We start from the raw sequence: 24,050 nt of genomic DNA, 5'->3' as shown, positions 1-24,050 counted from the left end.
AGCTAGGTTAAAGTGAAGGACTGCCTTAATATTGGTGGTCCTGTAATGTTTTTTCTTTGTTTGCCTGACTGCAGAGCAGATTAATCTTTGGGGACATGAAGTTGAAAAGACAGTTGTAATGGACGTCTTATTGTTGCAGCATGTTTAACCAGAAATTGATTATGTAAATGACTGTTAACTATTGTACTCAATTCATTTAAGCTGAAAAAATCCCTAAAGATATTTTTCATTGGAAATGTCCTGCCCAACATTGTCACAAACAATAAATGTAATAATGAATATAAATAAATGATATAAATGATAAATATAAAATACAGTTTATAAGACCCCCACATCTGGGATTTTATGGTTTATAGAAGCCTTTTCCTTGATATTGTTACAAGCTTCTCAGTTTCTTTATAAGATGTACGACTTGTGCAATACAAATAAAGTTTAATGAATTTGAATTTATGCAAATGAGATGAATTTTCTCCTCCAAGTCACTTCTGCAATATTCTTTGAGCAATACGACTTTATTCCTAGACCTCTGCAGTCCCACTATGACTCACTGGAAATCAATAAGAACCCCAAACCTCCAGCAGGTGAGACGTCCGTCAATGATGACGTAACGCTTGACAGAGCCGCATTTCCATCGTTATTTTATCAGCGGACAGGCGAGGACACAGCTCAGTAATTGAACCGGCTACCTTGCCAACTGGGTCAGCGTGAAAGCAGTGTATTGAAGTGTAAAGAAGAGCTTTTAGGCGCTTTTAATGAAGAAGGACTGGTCTCCAAGAGCAGCAGGGAGCCGAAGATTCACTCTGGTGCTCTCTGCAAAGACACCTTCAAAGAAAAACCGTGAGTGAAAATGCAATAATGTCGAGCACCTACCCACAGATGGCCCACAGGTTAGTGAAACGGGCGAGCAGGTGTAGTCGCTGTGCTCGCGCGTGTAGCCTGCAGGCCTGACCCAGTGATGAACGCCTGCAGATGAACGCTGATAGAAGATAATAGAGATTTGTGAGGGAACAGGTTGCATAAGAGGGTGAAATAATGAAGATCAGGGGGCAGTGAAATGCACTGCTGATTATGAGAGGGCATGTGTGAGAGTAGGGAAGTGTGACGAACGGAAAGAACATCAAGTCCTGCTTTCAGGATGATGAACTCTGACTTTTACTGACCTTTAAAGTTGGTCTTGCGTAACTAGAGGGTACTTTTACAAAAGTAGAGACGACGCAGGAGATTGACGTTGGCTCTAAGTAGAAAAAAAGACAGTTAACCTGTATTTTTCAGATTATTTTTGCTTGGTCAGACTTCTGGCTGTTATGCAACAGCAGCAGATGGAAGAAGGGGGTGTAACTGCTCTGGTTTTTTTGGCATTCACAGGTGACTTTCACACTGATTCGCCTCAGTTTTCATAAGTGATGATAAATGCTCAACATTAGGGACCACAAATAACATCTTGTGCCTATGATTGACAGGGCCCATCACATCCACTCCTACCTTTGCAAATAGAATTACAGAAATAGTCTGACATTTTGTGAGATATAAACTTTTTGTAACCAACATTTGGATAAAAACTCTGGCATTACCCTTGTATCAGTACAAAAACTGCTGCCAAAAGACAGTGAGGTTAGTATATGCAAAACAAAAAAAAAAAAAAGAAAAAAAAACAGAGCTAGCTAGCTAGCTACCTAACTACCTTTCTAGACATAAACCCTGTTAAAAATTCAGTTTTTTAAAGATTCTTAACACTTAATTTTTTATGGATAAAATAAAAAACATTACGAGTGAAGTTTTAAGATATTAGCCTATAGGAACTTTGTTCTAGCTGGAGAAAGCTAAGCTAGCGTTTCCCTTAAATTGTCTGTTTTAAGATAACTTTCTGGTTGCTTTAGCTCTGTATCCTAAAGTAATATATGAATAATCCAACCCAGTGGCAGACTTAGAAATTTTGGGGTCTCAGACAAACCCAGGCTTGAGTTAAAGTTGGATTTAATCCACACCAGTAAATCCAATATTGAACACCTTTTTTATCCATTTTACATCATTTCTACCTCTAGTAACTAATTCTTAATGCCTTTTTATTCCATAAAAGTATGTTTTAATTTCCATTTTCTTTTTCTCGTTTGTTTTTGTAGTCTCATGACTTGAAAAAAATTCAAGTGATATTACTGCAGAATAGGCTACATATTCTTAAAGTCCATGTTGAACTGAAAAAAAAGGATGTTCAGAGAAGTGTTATATTTTTTGACTACAACTAAAGGTCTTTACACACTGTGTCTGTTATTTTCCGATCCATTTAATTCAGATCTGTAGTCCGAAAAAACGTCACGGACTCGGACCTTGCACACTGGACCTGATGCGTTTTTATTTGCCTTCACTGCGAAAATTCCTAGAATGTGGCAAATAGTTTCGTACTGCGAGCCTGTGTCTCTGTCACTCCTTTAAAATCCTGCTGGATCCATCATGACATAGAGCTTCATACAGCACATGCTCATGCCTCATAGTGCTAATCCTTGTTGGAGAAATGGAGAGCAACTTTACAATTCAGTCTCTGTTATGACCTGCAAGAAGGTTACAACTTATGCCTTTATCTGTCATATTTCCATGGTTGATATCCACATACACCGGCAAACTACGATGTTTGAAGTGAGGTTTCGGTGCCAGAGAGAGAAAGAGAGAGGGAGGGGTTGGGCGGAGGGGAGTGTGAGAGAGAGAATAAAGCAACAGGCGCTGAACTGAACCATCATTCACCCGTCTATCTGTTATATTTCCATGGTTGATATCCACATAATAAAAGAGCAAACTTTGGTGTTTGAAGTGAGGGTTCAGTGCGATAGAGAGAGAGAGAGGAGGGGTCGGGTGGTGTTGCGCAAGCGAGGAGGAAGCAGCGGACACTGTTTTGAATCATCAGTCACCCATTTAAATGACTTTGACTGATGCGAAAATTTGCATAAAATCGAACCTGTTCTGAAAAAAAATATGACAGACGAAAATTTTGGCGTCAGTATGCAAATGTAATTCTAACAACATGAGCTCAATTTTCTTTTTCAACGTGCAAAAAATTTGGACAAAAATAACGAACCCAGTGTGTAAAGACCTTTAGACTAAAAGTGTTTGTCAACTACCTTTTTCCATGAGAAAAACTGGACTAAGACTGAACAAAAATAGATCTTAATGACTAAAACTAGACTAAAATGCAATTTAGTTTTTTGTCGTACATTACGAATTTTTCAGATCTTTCAAAATACAGTGCATCTGTATTGAAGTGACCCAGAATTGACAGGGTGCATAGAATACACTACTATGATTTGGTTCCTGATTTAGGCAAGAGAATAAATGCTTGGACTAAAAGTAAAGGCTAAAATGTGAGATCTTTTTATGGACTGAAACTAGAGTAAAACTTTTAAGGGTAGAAATGACTAGCTATAGTGTGACTAAAGCGAAAAGGCATTTAATCTAAAGACTAAGACTAAAAATAACTCAAAATTAACACTGGTTGAGCTTGACTGTACACCACAAGGTTGTTTTTTTTTAAATCTTTTTTAAGGAAATAAGTGTGAGACAATTGCTTAAGACTTGAAGGGTTAAAAACCTTTGTTTATCCAAGAAAGTCTAGATAGAAAATAAAACATATGGACAGGTAACTGTAAAATATTACAAAATCTTGTCAAACCGATCTCTGTAAAAATGCATTTTACCGTCCATTTATCTGTCATTTGTCATCATAAATTACCACAGATTACCACACTAATTATTCATCAATTACAGGTATTCTGATGCCATTCTAGCATATGGATTTTTGTAATGATGGGATTAATAACTGACAAGTAAAAATATAAGCCCAGACCAAGAGGTTAGTGGGCTGGCAGTTTTTTCCCATGCGTTGAAGAGTGGGACGGCAGGTGTTCTTCCCACTTCCAAATCTCGTGAGAATGAAACGTGAGATTGAACGACCTTCGCACCTTCACCTCCCGCTGTGCTGCCCTGTAACATTAAACCAGGACAGACAGGACTCTCTCCTCTCATGTCCTGTCGGTAGTTTGCTGATTTACTGTCTTCTGCTTGTCTTCTGAGGACCTTGTGACCTCAGGTTTTTATAGCAGGTGGCTGTTGGGGCCACTTTTAGCAGCGTGCCTCTAGTGATGGTAATGGTGTGTCTGTCAGGTCTCCGCTTTGGTCCAGACTAAATACCTTGGCATGCACTGGATGGTTTGGATGCTGACATTTTGTACAGGCGTTCATGCTTCCTAATCCTAATCCTCATGACATTTCAAACTTGTTTCAGCCTTAACTTGAGCTTCATGTTTCTGCTATTCCAATGAGACCTTTCTGTGTGAGTATAGTCCCACTGTACTCATCTGTGTCACATAGAAACAAACCTTTAGATGTGATGGTTGGCCAAGTTTATGATGCTCTGCAGCTGTCAGGTAGCTTACTCTCTCTCTCTCTGTCTCCTGGTTGATGTTTTTACTGGATTTCTCTCTGCCGGATGGCTCCACAGGATGTCTTTGGTCCTGCGCTGTATCACATTTCTCTCCCTTGAAGATTATCTTAAATCACTCCACAACCTTAACCTTGTTATATTCAGGTCCAGGTGGTGTGTATGAAAGTGTACGACATGAGTGTGTTTGATGAAGATAGTTTATAGGAAAAACATTGGCATGTTTGTGTGTATGCCTGTGTTTAATGATTATATACCTGCTGTGCTGGTGTTAAGTGTGATCCAAAAGCACTTCCAGATATCATGTGGAGATCAAACACACTGCAGGCGGAAAGACCCAACTGGGCTTCCATAGGAGGGATGATTCATATCTGTGGTACATTGGAGCTGTAACAGTCATCTTTAAAGGGATTGATAATGCATTGAGAAAAACCCGGAAAAGGAGAAACACACAAACTTGCAGGTTATTCCCTATTTTGTTTCCCTATCATTATGTTTTCAATACTTGGGGCTATCTTTGCCATTGTTTTTAAATCCTCAGTGGTGAACTGTAGGTGTTGAGTGATGTGATATCCTCCTGTTTTCTTAATCTCTGCTTGAGGCTGGAGCTGGACCCTCTGTGCCTGCAGGAGTAGGGCACTGAGTCTTTGTATGGGGGTCATGATCTTTCACCTGCTGCTGGCAGTCCTCCCCGCTGAGAGGTCACATGTAGGAGCTGAGGCGTGAAGGAGCTGACAAGGAGAGGGGGAGCAAGGGAGGATGGGAGGATAGAAGAAATCACTGAGGAAGAAGTTGATAGCACAAGCTAGATTTCTTTTTTGACTCAGGCACTCGGTGTTAATCACACTTTTACTGTGTGGTTAATCCATTTTGACAGTTGTACTATGAGTCTCTCTTTTATGATACTAAATGTTCAGTTTTCTACATTGATAGTGATGTAGACATGGGAAGATCCTAAAAGTTCAGACTAGGAAATGCTTTGTTAGGTATGGAGTTGCCTATTTGAATGTAAAGTTTTGTTTTATCAAAAACATTTTGTACACATGCAACCCTGGCAATTTCTACCAGGACAGCCTTCCTCTGACATTTTCCAGAGTTTCTTTTTGCCCAATTGGTCAGAAAATATTACAAAGCAGCAGCTTTATTACATGCATGAAGATGGCTTAGAGGGAATTTTCCTGAATTTTACATGCTGTGTTTACACATCAGCTCACTCCAATTTCATGTTAAACTTTAAGGAGATTGGCTTGAAAAACTCAAGTCAGGGTGAGAACTTAGCCACTTAGAATTACACAGATCACAATGGAGTGTAGTGCAAGACTACCTCTCTGGGATCAATGTTATGTTAATGAGTCCCATGTTTCAGGTCTTTACTTTCTGAGTCTGTCATTTTCTGATGCATTTTTCTGGTCCATCATCTGAAAAAAACATCTCCCACTCCAAACGTTAACACTGAGTCAAACATGAGAAATGGTTTCATACTGTGAAGATTATTCACTATCACTCCCTGACAGCACACACTGGGTCCATCCATCCTGACAGATCTTCATATAGCACAAGCTTTAGTGTTGTAGCGCTGTGACAGTTGGAGAGATGGAGAGCAAATTTTTAATGCAGTATTTGTTACGTGGCTGTGAAGATAAATTTAGTCTTGTATCTATTATGTTCCATGGTTCATTTCAACATAATGCATGGGCAAATAACAGTGTTTAAAGTTGCGTTTTACTGCAGGGGCGCTCTGAATAATCAATCACCCATTTAAATGACTTTGGTTGGTTTGAACAATTAAGAGCTTGTTGCAATGAATGATTGTACAAAGGTGCATAAGTATATAACATCATATCATCAGCATAAAGTTTAATTTTACAACTTTGTATTGTTTTATTGATGTCATTAATATACAATAAAAATAGAAGTGGCCTCAAGATGGAGCCCTGAGGTACCCCTTTACTAGTTATCGGATTGGGTGCTTTTACACCATGAATGAAAACTGATTGAGTCCTGTCGGTCTAACAGTTGGTAAACCATTAACAAGCCAGCACATCCAGACCAAGTGAAGAAAGTCTACTCAATGAAATGGAATGGTCAACCGCCTCAAAAACCTTTGATAAGTCAGTGAAGAGGGTTACACATTTTTGACCTCTATCAAGTGAGTTGGCAGTATCATGTAGGACAGGGGTCGCTTCAGAAATTGTGCTGAGTCCGCATCTGAATCCTGATTGATGAGGGGTAAGAATGTTGTTTGCTGATAGGAAATTGTGTAGCTGCCTGTTTATCCATGATTCTTTTACTTTTGCCAGATAGGAGAGTTTGGAGATTGGTCTGTAGTTATTGATATCACTTGGGTCTCCCTCTTTAAGTAGTAGCAACACGAGTGGCTATCCAGGCCTTAGGAATAATTCCAGTTTAAAAAAACAGAGTTAAAGTAGAAGATACTGGCCTGCGTATGGGGCAGCCAGCTTCATAAGACTTGGGTGTAATTGGTCCTCATCTACGGAAGGTTTTTTGATTTTTATGTCTGAGTTTTTATTTATTTATTTTTTTTATGCTACCAATTAGACATCAAACCGGTTGCCATGCCTTATCTCTAACATAGAGCTCATTTGAAAATTCATTTGAAAACCAAGTGTTCCAAGTCTTTTAATGGCCGTGGGATCGATACCCATTCTCAGTGCTGTTTAGTGCACGTCTGCTCTCTCTCCCCATGTTTCCTCTGTTTCTCTTCCACTATCCTATCAAAATACCCCCCCCCCCATAAAAAAAAATATATTTAGATAAAACAAAACTGTTGTCTAAATGGCACATCCATGTTGTTTTTTGATCAAAATATAAAATGGATGAAATGCCAGAGAGGTTTGTGACCCCATATAAACCAGCTTTAAACAAATGTTCTCAGAATTGTCTGTGTTGGTGTGTGCCAACAAGAGTCACAAGCTGTGCAGTTTCTGTATGGACTGTCAGATTTTATGTTTCCAGACATAGGCTGACCACAGATGAAGGCTTATTTTGCATTTTGTTGGTCAGTAGAGAGTCCTGATACACAAAATTATTTGCAAGAATACTGAAAAAACATTTTTTTTAATTATATGTCCTATTTAAATACAAGTTACAGATTCATCCTCAGTCAAATAGTGAGCTATATGAAAGTGAAAAACCAAAAAGGGTGCTTGACTCTTCAGATTATCTTGAGAAAAATACTTTTAAGTTGCATGATATTAGTCCGCTAGTTCTGGTGCAGATTTTGAGGTTGCTAGACTACAGGGCGGCTTCTTGGTTATTAAAAAAGATGATGTAAAAAACAAATCTTCTGAAGACCAGACTGTCTAAATTTAGTTTAGCCTGAGTGGTCCACACTGGCTGTTAAATTTGGGTTCTCCTAATGATGCTGCTCCTGAATTGGGACACAGCTGTAGTTTAAATACACATTAAAGCACTGAGATTCACTGTTATGGTGAAGGTGGTTTATTAAAAAAACACAGGCAAAAACAGTACAAAAATATGCAGAAAAGTCAGTCGAATATGTTGGGACCACTGTTTTAAATCTGCAACAACTGAAAACACATGTTTTTTGCCAAGTTTTGCACCTCTACTTCACAGACTGTGTCAGTATCTCCATGAGTTGAAGCTGGAAGTAGCAGTTGCTACGACCAATCAGTTGTTTTGGCTAGCACTAGATATAAGAAAGCTACTGAGTGTTTTTAGGTTTCTTAGGTCATCAACAACAAGATGAGAAGCCCCCTCATTGTTCCACATCTATCAGCAACCAGCATTGTCTCACTGAAACCGTCGCGGTTGCAGCTGCACAGCTGAATGACCTTTCCTGCCACTCTTACAGGAACAGGAAGTGAGCTGTGCTAACAAGCAGACCGTCCACTTTTAAATTTAGCTTCCTTGCAGATACAACCAGGACACATTCCTACGATAAATCCTTTCATTGAGTGGGGTATAAAAGTTTGCTTTGTAGCAACAGTTGCTACCCTTAAATGAAAAGTTTGTCAAGAGCTTCAGCCCCAAACACCTGTGAGCGTTTTATTATGATGACATTCACTGACATCTCTATCAGGGATAAAACACCTGCTATTTTCTCTCTGCCTGCCGTGAGTGACGATGCAAAGAATGCCACAAATCAGGGCTAACATGCAAATCATGTTCTCACATGCAAAGCTACATGGCAGCAACACGAGGTAAAGTCAGATATCATAGATACTCAAGATGAGGTCTGACTGAATTTAAGACAACAGCAGATATTTGAATGCATGCTATTTTTTGTTGAACACATTTCCTATCAGCAGCAGAGGCGTTTTATTTTAGAGATTCTATTTGTGTTTCCCTGTTAGCTTGATGGATGAGTTTGTGCCTCTGTGACTGCTGTGTCCTGCTGCATTGGCAAAAAAAATCACTTTTTGTCATCACCTTTGTGTATTTGTGTGTGTGTGTGCGTGTCAGGAGGACAAAAGTTTGATGGCTATCACCATATGTTTCCTGTTAAACTCAGGTGTGTGTGCATGCTTGTGGTTGCTCGTGTCCTCAGGTCCAGCCCACATTTCCGCAGCTTCAGACTCCAGCAGCAGGCTGACAAGCAAGGACCTGCTCCATGTGCATGGAGATATTTTTGGACTGTTTGTGAAACAGACTTCCTTTTCAAGACCAAAATGTTTTTTTTTTCTAGTTCTGACAGTCTGAATCCTTTTTTAAGCAACAGGCTGTTAACTTTATGTCACATGTTACACTATCTATTCAACATTTTAGCAAAAATAATAAGGCAGATATGAAAGAAGCCTGCAGTCCATTTGAATGGCCTGAAGTTTTTGTCTCAGGCATATTCATAGTGCTCAAAAGGGGATAAACTGTTCATTATTGATGCCAGTACACCACAGCATGCCTTGGATTCAAATGAGTTGTGTTATCCCAGTACAGTTCTTGCTAAGCTGCTTGGCAGTGAACACAACAAACTCTGATTTCTTTGCTGCAGTTTGTTCCACAAAACAGATGTGACTGCTAGGGCTGCTCAAGTGTGGCAGATTATTCAGATGGATATTGAGATAAACATAATAAAACTTAATTATATATTTATTTTACAACATCCGCATCTGTAACTTAAGCTCAAATGATTGAGATAGGTTTTCTCTTGAGAGACAGCCACATCTGTAACGAATTACCTAAGTTATTTTGCATCATTCCAGGTCTATTTCCATTGTTTGTACACAGTCTCTATTTTTTTGTATATTTATTAAGGAGCTTTTCATGTCTTTAGAGAGATGAGGATCGTGGATAGAGCCGGAAAAAGAGATGAGAGAGTGAAGGAGAGACATGCAGAAAAAGGAGCCACAGGCCAGACTTTACATTGGCCACAACCTAAGCACTAGGCCACGATTATAAATCCTGAACTAAGTTCACAGACCAAAAAATGAACCATTTTAGTCTCTCGCTCTATTTCGGGATAAGTTGGACCTGATATGTTTTAAAGCTCAGCCAGAAGGAAATGGTGTCAGTCACTTTTAGAGATATGGTGGAGTCATTTTGATGATGGGCCACAAGCCAAGCATGGTCAAAATTCCCACTTAAAGTTCTGAATTACTTAGAAATATTCCTTTCCAAAATCCACGCAAAGTTTAAAAGAAATTACCAAAAATTTCTGTGAACATTTTTACACTTATTTTTTGAAGTATCCTATGAAAAGTAATAAAAAGAAATCATTAAATATTCCCTAAACATTTCAGTGAAACGTTATCATAAAGCTCACACATTCCATTCTAATCACAATTTTCCCCCCAAATTCCATGAAAATTCAAGAATTCAACGACTTTTTGTTGTCATTACAAATCACATGGGATTACATGAGAGGGAACAAAACTAAGTTCTGAGGTCCCGATAAAATCAGCTCAATAAATACTAAAATGAAATAAATAAGCTACAAAGAGCTAAAAACAATTTTAAAAAGATGAAGCTAAAATCTAAAAGATGCATAACCACATCAACACATGTATGCATACCTTCATCCACACAGACACTTACATGCATATGCAAACACAATCATACCCGCACACATTTTTAAACTGTTAAATGTAGTTTAGAAACATACAAGAGAGACAGACATAACCATACTCTACATAACCATTTAAAGTGTGTGTGCATCTGCTGGAGTAACTGATTGCAGACAGACAACTGCCAGTGATCTTCTGTGCTGACTTAACTACTCTCTGCAGAGCCTTCCTGTCTGCAGCAGAGCAGTTTCCATGCCACACAAAACTCCTGAATATTTTTAAGGATATTACCCTCAACATTTCTTATCAAATTCCTTTTTTAAAAAAATTGTATCTAATTCTTTAAAATTTGAAAATACATTCCCCAAAATTCCATGAAAATGAGGGGAACATTACCCATAATTTCCAAACAAATATCCTGAAATTTCTATGACAATCTTAAATTTTTTTTACAAAGAATACCAATAACGTTTCATGAAAATACCTAAAAATTTCAAAGCTAATTCTGCCCCCTAAAAAAATCCCAAAAAATATAAATTCATGCCTCATTAAAATACTTAAGAATTTCCAAGCAAATTCTCCAAAAATTTCCAAGAATCACAATCACATATTTCAAATTTCCAAACAAATTCTCCCAAAAATCCATTAAAATTTCCCAAAGTCATATGAAAATGCAGGAAACTTATAAAGCAAATTTCCCCCAAAACTTCCATTGGAACTCCCCAAAAATATACAAATATCACCCAAGTTGCCATTAAAATTCCTCAAAATATCATGGTAAATTTTGTCAACATTAAGCAAATTAGGTAAACTTTAGTGGCATTCCTGACAGCTATCTCAAAAATTCTAACAGCAGAATTTATTAGGCTGCTATGTGGCAGGAAAGCCAAACAGTAATGTCCTCATATTTTCTTGCAGGGTCTTTGGAGGTTAAAGATGGAAACACTTAGATCTGATTAAATTTTCTGACTTAATGAGAAAATGAGGGAGGTCACCTCGGGTTTTCAGGTCTGTGCTGGTATGTGTGTCTGTCTTGTGCGTGTCTCTGCCCTGAATCAGTGAAAACAGCTGAGATGAGCTGAGACATCTAAATCACTGCAGGGCAAAACGGATTTGACCTGAACCGCCGGAGGAGCCTGAATGAAACGTGCTGATTTGACACATAGCTGTTTGAATGTGAAATGAAGCGTGTGTGGGCTGATTAGTGAACATGTACCGTATGTCACAACCCATTCTGTGCGTCTGATAACACACTCAGGTGTGTATTTGCACAGTGAGGGGGGGGGGGGCATTCCTGTACCTGTAGTCTGTGATTTTAGTGCACATGCTTTTTCTGCACATTGCTAACCACTACTTAAAGTTCTTTAGAGATCTGCTGTAAAAACATGTTTCACATAATTACACGGTTTGAGACGAGGAGAGGGAAAGTTTGGCCCGCTTTAACACTTAAACTGGTAACCTTTGAAAATATTTTAATGCATGCTTTCAGAATAGATTTAATGCCTACCTGGTTGAACAAGAGCTGCTCTTAAGATGTTGAGTTGCTCAGAATTAGATAAGCTTAAGTGCTGCTCTGCTAAGATTTATATTTGTATAAATTACACAGCTCAGAGGACAGACACTGGTAACCATTTCATTTTGTGATATACAGCGACAGGGTGAACAAGTTTTTAATGCCATAACTTTGTTGTTGCTTTGTTTTTTAATGTGTCTCCTGGGGTTGTCACGATAACATAACTTTAAATTTATGTATGAGACAAAAAAAAATCTACCATGTTTTTACACCTTGGTGACAGAAGAACAAAACAAAAAATCCACTAGCTCAAAATATTCATATCACAAACCAGCAGTCCAAATAAATCATTTCTAATACAGAAATGTTGACCTCATTTATGCACTCAGAAATTAGTTGGAACTCCTTTTGCACAAGTTACTGCATCCATGCGACATGACATGGAGCCAGTCACTCCGTGGCACTGCTGGGCTGTTAGTTGCTCTGATAGCAGCCTTCAGCGCGTCTGTATTGTTGAGTCTGGTGTCTCTCATCTTCATCTAGACCAGTGTTACTCAACCCTGCTCAACCAAAGAGCCAAACTGTTGAAAAATACCTTTGCAAGAGCCACAATCTAAGTGGTGAAAAGTAGCAAAAACAGCTTGAAGTAGCAATAAAAATAAGTTAAAGGTGGCAAAAAAAGGTGAAAAGGGGAGAAAATTGGAAAGTAGCAAAAATGGGTGAGAAATGACAAAAAAAATGAGTAACAGATGGCAAAAATGGTCCAAAAGTAGCAAAAACGAAGCAAAAAATATGAGTAAAATTGACTAAAATGGGCAAAAAGCAGCCGTGTGTGGCAGAATGGGAAAAAAAAACGGAATCAAGTGGTATGTAAAGGCAAACGGTAGCTTAATTGGATGAAAAATGGCAAAAAAATGGGGAAAAAATGACAAAAAGAAGTTGCTAAAACAAGAAGAAACAAGTGGTATTTAATGGCAAAATTGTGAAAAAATGGGAAAAAAGTGGCGACAAAAGGTTGCAAAAACGAGAAAAAATAGGAAGCAAGTGGTATTAAAAAGCAAAACGTATCTTAATTGGATGAAAAGTGGCAAAAAATTGTGAAAAAGGCAAAAAATGGTGAAAAAGGGCAAACATTTTTCCCTTTTTAAGGTTTTCTTTGGGAATCATTTTTAAAATTATGTCATTAATAATAATAATAATAATACATCACACTTATATAGCGCTTTTTTGGACACTCAAAGACGCTTCACAAACAAAGCAAGAGTCTTTTCGGATGGAGAAGCGGCAGCCAACGCGCGCCAGCGTCCTCTCCACCTGAAGTCCAATCAAAGCCAGAGCCACATGTACTCACTGATTTAGACATTTTCCCAGAGATTCTCTATGGGGCTCAGGTCAGGTCAGTAATACCATGGTCAGCAATCCAGTTTCAGGTAGTTTTGGCTTCACTCTGGGCAGGTGCGAAGTCCTGCTGGAAAAGGAAATCAATATCTCCATAGAGCTTTTCAGCAGATGGAAGCATGAAGGGCTCTAAAATCTCCTGGTAGACGGCTGACAGCGTTGACTCTTGATAAAGACCATCACCATCACTGACTATGGAAACTGAAAACACAGGACTTCAAGCACCTTGGATTCTGTGCCTGTCTGATCTTCCCCCAGACTCTGAGACCTCAGTTTCCAAAATAAATGTTAATTTTGTTTTCATCTGAAAACAGGACTTAGGACCACTGAGCAATGGTCCAGTTCTTTTTCTCATCACTGTTGCTTGTGCATGTTTTCTTACCACACTTCCCTTCCAGTCAGTTTTCTATGAATATGCTTTGATGCAGCCTCTGAGAACAGCCTGTCTTTCAGCAGTGACTTTCTGTGCCTTACCCTCCTTGTGAAGGGTATCAATGATTGTCTTCTGGACAAGAGTCAAGTCAGCAGTCTTCCCAATGATTGTGGTTGTGTAAAGGCACAGGAAACCTTTGCAAATTCCTCTTTCTACCATGTTGTAATATTTTGAGATCATGGATTTTTTATTTCTGTGAACTGTGAGCCGTAATCATCAATATAATAATAATATCTTGAATATTTTTTCTCTGTATGAGATGAATCTAAAATATAGAAAAGTTAAACTATTTGAAGTGATTTACAGGAAAAAATGAATCTGAAGTCCGATTGTTTTAACAAACAGCTGCAGGTTGCTTGTTGTCTCTACAGCACCAAGTTTAGAAACTGTTTGCCCGTGCACTTGCCCCATCCTGTTCCCTGCAGGTTGTGTCGGTGTAAACTAAAGGCTAAAAGGTCAAAGGTCAGGGGCAGGGCGAGACTGAAATACTCTGCTCTGAATGCAGCAGGACATTTCTAGATAGAGTGAGAGGAATCCTAACAGTAGAGGCTATTATGGGAGAGCAGGTCGGCTGACATGCTCACGTTTGTACAGTGGCTGAAGATACTGACAGTGTCCTCTAATAAAGTCTGTTCAAGTACGGAAAATGAATATGGGGCCTTCTGTTTCAGCTAAAGAGCACTGCTAGCCATTTGATTTAGTTTTATTTTACACAAAAACTGTTGAAACATGTATTGAACAGATAATTCACTGTATTTTTTTACACATTACTGTAAAATGTTGTTTGCAGTTAGAATGTAGAGATTAGTGAGAGCGACGGGCCATCATGGTGCATTTATTTTCTTTTGTGAAGCATGGATGGATGGCCTCTCAAAGCACTGTGGGAAAGCAGGCAACAGTAGACTGCCAAAAAAAGAAACACAAGGAAATTCTGTGTTGTCTTTCCTCCATGAGTTACTGTTTTAAGCCAACCATCAAAACTAAGCCATTAATGAAATCGCTGTTCTTCTTCATAGCAGGTCAAAGCCAAGCCTCCATACTGACTGCTGAGCCTTCTCTGCCTTTCTTCTCTTATTTCATCATACCGATCAGTAAAATAGACCTGTAGTGATCTATCAGATGTCCCCTACCAGGGAAGAAGCAAAAGAGAGAATACCAGGACAGGTCAGGGGGTCACCAGCTCACCATAGCTAGAACACGTCCCATGACAACCAGTGACATTTTTATGCCAGTCGTCCAGATTCCTTGCTAAGTTTATCAGGATGGTGAGCTGTCAGAGTGGGAAACTATGTGGAGCTGGATGCAGTGGTTGAAAAGGACATTCCTCTAGTTTTATTTAAATATTCCCTCAGCCCAGCGGGAATCTGTGGGCGAGTGATAAAGTGGGCAGAAGTGACCCCCTGAGATTTATATGTATTTTAAATGTTTGATAAACTCCTGAATTCCCCTTTTCTTTGAGTCCTAAGGGCAGATCAGTCACTGGTGAACCTCAAACCTAAGATGTCATCAGGTATGAATCGGGGAGATTAAAGCCTGATGACTGAGGATGAAACTGTTGGAGTGACAGAGGGGGTTTTGTTGGGAGATCATCCTTTCTCTTTCAGTGAATTTTAAATGACACAAACATCTCCAACATTTGTTGGCAGTAAGTAACTTTCAGACAACACTCAGTCTGTTTATACATCCATGATCATAGAGCAGACCAATTTAAGCCTGGCTCACAGGCAAAATCATCCCTTTAATGATCCCGTCTGGATTTTTTTGATATGAACATAATCAAAAGACTGTTGATAGATGGAGTTAAGAACAGTTCAAATAAATTAGAAATATACTGAGAGTAGTATTTGTTTATTTTAAAAAGTCCTTGGAGATTAAAAGATTTGTTGTCAGCACATTTGAATTCCTTGTTTTCTAACTCTTTAATATTTTGGGCCCCACCCATTTAATCCGTGATTTTTTTTTTTCAAATGTGGTACTCCTTAAAAGTGCTAGATGAACCTTTACAAGCTGAAACAAAAAATAAAAACACATAAAATGTGTTTTTTCTTGATTATTTATCATACAGTGAGCTTTCTTACCGTATTTGAGATACATTTGATCAGTAAGAGACAGATATTTTACATTATTTTACATTTTACATTATAATACCTCCACAGCACAGCTAAGGTGCTTGTTAAATAAAAGCTCTTTTTTTCTGACACTGTGACTGTTGGTCATATCTCTTATTTTATTCAGTGGTTAGGTGTGCCAGATGCCAGCAATACTGGTTACTGATTTCAGCTCACCGATGTCTGTCAGCAGGGCCAATATTTGCCGATACGTTGTTAAACTGATGCATCGGTGCATCCTTAAAATAAAAGAGAAAATAATTAGTTCTTTGTTTTTTAGTACATGATATTTACATTTTATATTATGCAAAAATTCCTTTCTCATGCTTTTCTAATAAAAATATGTGCCCCTGGCCTGTCCACAATCCCCTCAAATACTAGAAGAATCTACCCCCCCCCCTCCCCCCACCTTTCAGAAAATGTTTGCTGCCAGCTGAGAGGAGGATCAGGAGATCCTCACCCATTAAGCCACATTCATTGACTGATAGGGGTGGAGTCAGGGGCGGAGTCAGACAGCTCATTAATTATTTTTAAGGTTTATTTTTGGGACTTTTCATGCAGATAGAGGAAGGACAGTGGATAGACCTGGAAACAGGGAAGAGAGTGGGGAGAGACATGAGGTAAAGGGCCACAGGCAGGATTCGAACCCCGGCCGCCTTAAACCACTCAACCATCTGCATGCCCCTGTATGTGAATTTTTGTGTTTCTGCTCTTTTGACAGCATGTTGTATAAAGACCGTCAAATAAAAGGGATGTACCAGTGGATAGCTTTCTCGTGCATGTAGCTAGCGATTACATACAAGGTTTTTTTTTTCTAAAAGGAAAGAAATGGTTGCAAATATGCTTGTGTGGCTTTAAATATTCCTGGGTGGCCCACCCAAGTATTGTCAAAGTGTGGGGAAGCTGTGATATATTTTATTTAACCTTTTCTTTTACTATCAATATTCCCATTAGGTTAGAAACTTGTTTCCTGAAGAGAGTATCGACAGCATATAAACGTTTCACACCAAGAAGAAAAGAAAAAGACAATAACGTGGAAATGTGGAGCTGTTAATTTGTGAGACTTTTCCTGCTTCTTTCAGCCATTGAATGCCAGAGTTGAATACTTCCTCTAAGTGCTGTTCCACTTCTACGTCTACTAAATAATGAGGCCAGCAGAAACTTGTAGCTTGAACCAGAATGTGAATGTGTGCCATTGTTGGCCCTGGCACCTCCCTCTTCTCAGTGTACTCCCCAAGGTCCTGTATATGAGGCTGGCTTCTTTCCTCCCCCGTTTTGTTATGTCTATGTTCTCCCCCCTACACACACAAGTTGAATCTGCACTATTTCTGGCATCCATTTCTTTGAGTGTACCTTTGAAAGGTGCGGCAGAGTGAGTGAGGCACAGGGCAGAAGACGAGCAGTGAAAGAGGGACGGAGCAGATGGGGGGGGCACAAAAATAGAGAGTAGTGGTGAGGATGTTGCTGCTAACAAACTTTATTTAGGTGCTGTATTAAAATAGAGACTAACCAGCTTGCCTCATGCCACCAAAATAAGCAAAACACACTTTATTTTGGGCCTCCAGTTGCAAAAATCAGCTATTAGCTCAGTGGTGCAGGATGAGTGGAGTGAACAGCTGTATTTGGGCCATATCAACTCAAACATGGGGCTTGTGACTGGCTGGTCTGACCAACTGTCCATGCAGGACGTGTGTATAAAGATGGCCTTACTGTTCATCTGTGAAGCTTGCATTCTTGTGCTTAATTTTATGTGTTTCTTAGAAACAGCCCTGTAACCAACAACGAGCTGTCAGAGCTGTCGTACAGTTTATAGGATAAGTGGAATGAGGATATATGGCTTTATTACTTGCTAATATCCAGAGCCATAAAACAGTAATGATAATGCTGTTAGTTTATGAGGTAACCAGATCCTTAGAATTACCCAGCAGCAATACCTGTCTGATGACATAAAGGGCAAAGTCTTCATGCTCTCACAGCAGCAGGATACATTTTTTAAGATTTTTATGACTTCATCTCACTGGATAATTGCAGCTATCATTTATTTTTATGAACTCCTTTTTGAAATTCCTTTAGCATAATGAAAAATTCCCTGTAATCGTTTCAATGGTATTGCAACTTTAGCTTTTTTAACATTTAAATTTATCCCTTTTTTAAGAACTTCTGCCATTGAAAATGTAGATAAAGGCTGTTTGAGCAATCTTATTCCCAATTTCCATAAACAGCGTGCGCCGGAGAACGCTGGCAAATCGTACTGCGGAGCACTTCGCTCCCTCTCTAGTCTATTAGAGCATTTTCATAGCCGGTGCTTCAGACCAGCAGCGGCGCATGCCTGGACCGACGCTTCATTTCAGATACGCTGCAAGTCTATTTCAGCGCCGGCCGCTGCCAAACCTCGTAAATTTACTGTTGTTCAGAAAGCACCAACCATGGAAGTCACAGGTGTAGAACATCCGGTTCATTACGTCTCATCCTGCAGCAAGAGAAAAGGGTCACCGAGAGGTCAGTGGGTCACAGAGCTACAACGGCACCATTGATGAGGAAAAGTGAACTTTTGGGGATATTTAGCCAAAGAATTTTGCATAAATCCACAGATCCTTTAAGCAAACATTCTTTTAACTTCCTAATGTACTCAGTCAATGGCAGAAGCAATAATATCATGGACTTATACCGGAAAGGATGATAGATTAACCCCAAAAGGTAAAATAGTCTGCTGTTGACATACTATTCCTGCTTGAACTCGCAGTTCTCCCGCGATCTCTGCCCGCTGATCAGGACTGTGCGCCGCGGCACTGCGCTCTAGACTGGTTTCCAGTGGGCGAGGTCGCTCTCCTTCAGTCAGAGCAAACCCGCGGCGTGGTTGTAACGATCCATGGTTGTGAATCAATAAATTGATTGGTCGACTAATTGTTCCACTAATTGTCCAGTCAGAATGCTAGAAAGTCAAAGCAATGATCTACACCAGTGGTTCCCAACCTTTTCCAGGGCCCACTTTTAAGTCTCAAAAATTTTCGCGGCTCACCCCCAACCCCATAAATACGGCGGCCATATAATGCGTTCTCAGAGCACCTTTTTTTTTCATTGAAGATTGAACATAAAGGACTGAACTGAAGACAAGAGAAACATGTTGAAAGCTCCACAGTCGCTAACACAGCATCTGTAACATGGTGCAACACTTTCACTTTCAGTTTTCAAGGAGCTGTCCACACAACAACCTCTAGATAACAACAACAGTTCCTATCTCTCATTTGTGTGTCACGTCTAATACCTGAAGGAAAAAAAAAAAAGAATGAAAAGAATATTTGAACATTTTTAATATCCTTTGAAACGTAACTGAGTTTTAACATTCAAAACACTATTCTGTATATTTTTGTTTTTGTATAATTACATTTCCCCTCCCCCCACAAAAACCATACTATTTTGGAAATGATTTGGCGGACCACTTGCAATACCTTCGCAGCCCACCAGGGCATCGGGGCCCACAGGTTGGAAACACCGATCTACACCGTTTCCTTTAAGCTGTGCTTTTATTTTGAAATTTATCTGGTTGACAGTTTCCGCTGAGCTGCACGTTTTCCAGAACATTCAAACAAGTTAACAGTTAATGGGAAGTTTCTCAGCTGGCTGCTGAGATTAAAAGACTGAAGACGACATCCAAAATACAGCTGATGTATTTTGGACAAAGACTACACCGGGACAGGCCCCTCACCCTTTTTTCTGACCACATTTTCATTTTTATATTCATATACTGTCACCATATGAGATAATTCACAGATAGAAACTGAGCTCCACTTGTCATCTGCCCATGGTTGCAGTAGTGAGTGGTGTCTGATACAGGCTCTGAAGCTAAACAGAGACAGAATGAAGTCTGCAGTTTCATGCCTTCTTTGATGCTCTGATTGTAGTCTGATGTCTCATGTTAAATCCAAGCATGCCAGCAGCTCTCTGTCAAAGGCCCCCTTTTTCTTTTTGTCTGTAAAATCAGAACTTTGTCCTAACCCCTCCATTTGTCATAATCAAGGTTATAGTAAAACAAAAATAATGCTAATTTTTCACTGCATCACCATATGTCACAGATTTATTTCTCTATAGTATCTAAACAGCTATTCTAGTCCACATGTTTGTGAACATATTCAAAGGAATTGTTATATAGAATTAAAAGAGGCAATAATGAAACAGTGCAGAAAAAGGTACACTAGTGCTTTAGACTGATCAGAATACAGGATAAAAATGTCTGGGACTTCAAATGTTTTAAAGTTAACATGTTTTCATGCAAAAGCGCTCAGTTATGTAGCAAATTTAACCCTTTGACACCAACGTCATATACAACAAGAAGTCACAGAGTTTTTTCAAACTTTAATAACTTTTGACCCATAAATCATAGCCTGCTTTTTTTTTTTTTTTTTTTTTGCCTTAACCCTGTTAAATTGGTACTTATGATAGTCTGATACTGATCGTAGGGTCCTAAATCAAAACAAAGTTGTATCCTGGCAGATTTTGTAATATCTGAAAATATCATATTATTGTGAAACTGATTATTTACATCCCTATGGGAATTAAATATTTTTTAGCATTTCATTCGCAAGATTATGACATATATTGTTGTTTTATGGTCCGTAAAAACATGCTCAGTCCTTCAAAATATTTCCAAAAAACCTTTTTCAGGATTTTTTTTTCCTTTGGCTTATTTTCAGCAATGTTCTAGTCTAATTTTACTTAATGCGTTGCATCAGTTCTTTGTGCATTTGCATCAAAATGGTTGGAACAGCCATTTAAAGTGCATTGTGTAGCTTGCATGCTTTTGCAGGGAACTAGTTTTATTTAACAGGGATTATTTATGAATATTACTATGGAAGCGGCTTTATGCATGCAACTCTCAGTGAAGAAGAGAAATTTCCAAACAGTATCGTATTGTATCGTTTCTTGTCATGCCGTACCTACTGTATTGTATCTATTGTATCGTTTGGCCTCCAAACAGTGTACCACCGCTCAACACAACTCATTTTGACATTCTCTGGTACCTTTTAATGAAAATATGGGTTAAGGTCTAGGTTGTAGAGCCATGTGTGTCACTCACACGTGTGGACACACCTGGACAGCCTCTCAGTTTTGACTTAACAGCAGCTCCTAGTTGTCCTCTCCATCCATGTGTTGAACAGATCTGTCAGCACTCTGCATGTTAGACCTTGAGGGACACACTGAGTCTAACAAGGAGAATTCCTCAGAGACGGAGCGACAGGAAAGATTTCAGCTCAGACTGGTTGTGTGTTTGCATAAAAATAGTTTCACGTGGTGCAGCTTTTTGAGACATTTTTGCCAAACTCTCCATACAGGCCCTTAATTCTTTAGGAACAGTATAGCTATAAGCTGTTTCATTGTGCACTCGTCAGTTTGTGTACGTCTAAAGAGACCAGAGGGGGGTGTGAGGTGGAGATTCAGGACGGGGGGGCTCACTCTAACGATGGCATCGTCTGAACAGGCCGCAAACATTAAAGTAATTTATTTCACCGACAGAGAAAGGAGAACTCCCCCCTTCACCCTCCATCCTCCAGCTTTTTCTCCCATCCTGCCCCCCCTCCACGACGCACACATCCATCCAATTCTCCCACTCAGCAGCTGTTCCTCTCACTTTCCGCCCTGCACCCCTGCTTGCTCACCCACCTCCTCCCCCCTCCCAGCAGCCCCAGTATGATGGCTTTGTTTTATTGTTGTGCAGCATTTGGCAGGGAAACCCCCGTCTGGAGTGCGTGGGGCAGGGGTCGGACTCCCTCTGAACACTGGGGTGTAGCGGTGTGGATGCTGGAATAAGCGGAGGATTAAGAGAGGCAGTTAGACGTTTGGGTTCCTAATGAGCTTTGTAATGTTTTTAAAGCTGTTACGTTTGGCTCACACCACTGGAACTCAGTTTAAACACCTGTTTCAGATCTGGAAAGCATTCAAAACAAAGACTTTAGTGCTGATTTGAAGCATTTATAACAATTCTATGCTTTATTGGGATTACAATCCCTGTAATTGACTAAAGTGTGCCAGAAATGCTTATATCTGAATGTAAAGTTGATGTTTGTCACACCTATTTATCACACAGTCCAGTTTGTTCCTGTGGTAGTGAAAAAAATTCCTGTCACAGCCGCCTCAGCAAAATAAATGCCACCTCCTATGCCTGTTTTTATGATTTCCTTGACTGAAAAAAACATGTATCACATGTCAGCTCCACGCTTGAACTCTCTCCACGCCAGAGATCTGTCATGTTGCTTCTAAATGAGCTGAAAAATCCCCGGGCAAAGACAGGAAACAAACAACATTTATTTGTGGTGTTGACAAACGACCGTTTCCTGAACAGAGGAGAAAATATGTAGAGGGAGCGAAAAAATCACAAGCAGGCTCTATTTTTAAAGAACCAGCAGGATCATGAAAACATGCAGTTTGTGTGTTTATTCTGTAACCACCAATCAGAAGGAGTATGGAGCTAACAGAGATAGGAAGAGCCCCGGGGTGAATTTTTGCCTTTTATTGAGGAAATATTTTGTACGTTGCAGTGAGGATTATCTTCTCCTGAGATGCCCCATTGCTTACCTTTTTACTTGCTTTACCTTTTCAGCTAAGTCAGTCAATTTGAAGCTATTTTCTTTGTAACCTGTCTGCTAACAAAATTCATTAAAATGAACAGACATTTTGAAGATCTTTTCCTGATGCATTTATTCTACAAGTCAGAAGTCATCTGCACCTTGTTATATCAAACATTTACCTTTAAATGCTGCCTTATTTCCTTTTCAGTCCATATGGAGTTCCTGTTTTGGTAGTTGAGCCTATGCTGTAATATTTGATCTGCATGAAATTCCTTAATTCCTTTCAAATTAAAAAAAGTCTGAACAGAGTCAATACCATTAGTTTAATGCTGCGTTTAATTCATCTTGGAAGTCTGATATCAGAATGGCATCATGCCCGTGATGGTAACTTGGGGTACTGAAGTTTCTTTGAGTTTCCAAGTCGGAATTTTGACTTTAGGGGGCGTTCACAATGACATATCCGGCTGGCATCTTGAAATTTCCCTGAACAACTGGAATGCACCATCAACAGTTAAAAAATCCAAAATAGGGGCGCAGGTGGCAGAATGGATATGGCGCGCGGCCCCGGTTTGGGTCCGGCCTGGGGCCCTTTGCCGCATGTCTCTCCCCACTCTCCTCCCTGTTTCCAATTCTGTCCACTGTCCTCTCCTCTATCAAATAAAGGCACAAAAAATGCCAAAAAATAAACCTTTTAAAAAAAAAAAAAAAATCCAAAATAAAGCATAACCAGTTTTAAATTGGAATATAAAAAGTGCCAGAATGGGTGATTAATCTCCATTAACTGTAAAAAATAGAAGCATGATTGCGATTTCAGAAAAAGGAACTGCCCCCTATTGTGATATGCTTGAGTCTGAGGTTGTCAAAGGTAGATTTCCAAACATTTTCTCTAAAAAGTCATGGTAAGGGTGCACAGATTGACGCGGGCGGCTCGGGCTCGAATCCAGCCTGTCGCCCTTTACCGCATGTATCTCCCCACTCTCTCTCCCAATGCTAACTGTATCCACTGTCCTACTCTATCGAGTAAAGGCACGTAAAGCCCGAAATAAATCTTTGATTAAAAAAATGTCATGATAACACATATAATTGAAAGTTTTTGCAAAGATCTTATTTTTTAAATTTTCACTGTCATCCAGAGTATTTACAAAGAGAAAATACAAAACCTTATCGACATGTTGTGCCTGCTTTTATAAATTTAATGTACAAGAAATTTAAGTGCCTTCAGTCGAAACATAATGAAGAAAAAAAAAGAATAAAATAAGGAAAGTAGACAGCTCTACACTGTACATTAATACACTTTCCAGTTTCAGATACATTTCCAAGGCTTCCATTGTCAAAAGCATCAGTTTTATACATCAAGTGAGTTTTCTGCTCCTTATTTTACATTTCCTTTTGTGTGTCCAAAAGAGAGGCACATCCACAAAAAAATAAAGGTAACCAGTTTTGATTACATAAGCAATAGAAATATGAATGGGGAGAATAAAAAATAGAAATAACAATTCTATTTTTGCCTTAGTGGTGCAGGCATTAGGCAACACAGGCTTAAGTTTCTGGTACAAGAGAGAACAACTGTGTACAAGATAACAAAACAATGAACAAGTGGGAGGAATGGAGGTTTTTAAGTTGCA

At 39.3% G+C, this 24,050-nt stretch overlaps 1 protein-coding gene across 3 annotated transcripts in view; it reads left to right on the top strand.

The window, feature by feature from the left end:
• The first annotated feature begins 629 nt into the window (after positions 1–629).
• The window catches only part of LOC121521233 (pleckstrin homology domain-containing family G member 1), a 106,142-nt gene continuing 82,721 nt past the window's right edge, over positions 630–24,050 (top strand). For all 3 annotated transcript variants that reach the window (XM_041805041.1, XM_041805043.1, XM_041805040.1), the window contains exon 1: positions 630–837. In XM_041805041.1, the coding sequence (XP_041660975.1) occupies positions 753–837 (85 nt within the window). In that variant the 5' untranslated portion in view covers positions 630–752. The remainder of the gene's footprint in view (positions 838–24,050) is intronic.

This window comes from Cheilinus undulatus, linkage group 14, assembly GCF_018320785.1.
Source record: "Cheilinus undulatus linkage group 14, ASM1832078v1, whole genome shotgun sequence".
NCBI lineage: Eukaryota > Metazoa > Chordata > Actinopteri > Labriformes > Labridae > Cheilinus > Cheilinus undulatus.
This window is presented reverse-complemented; position numbering and strand designations above follow the sequence as displayed.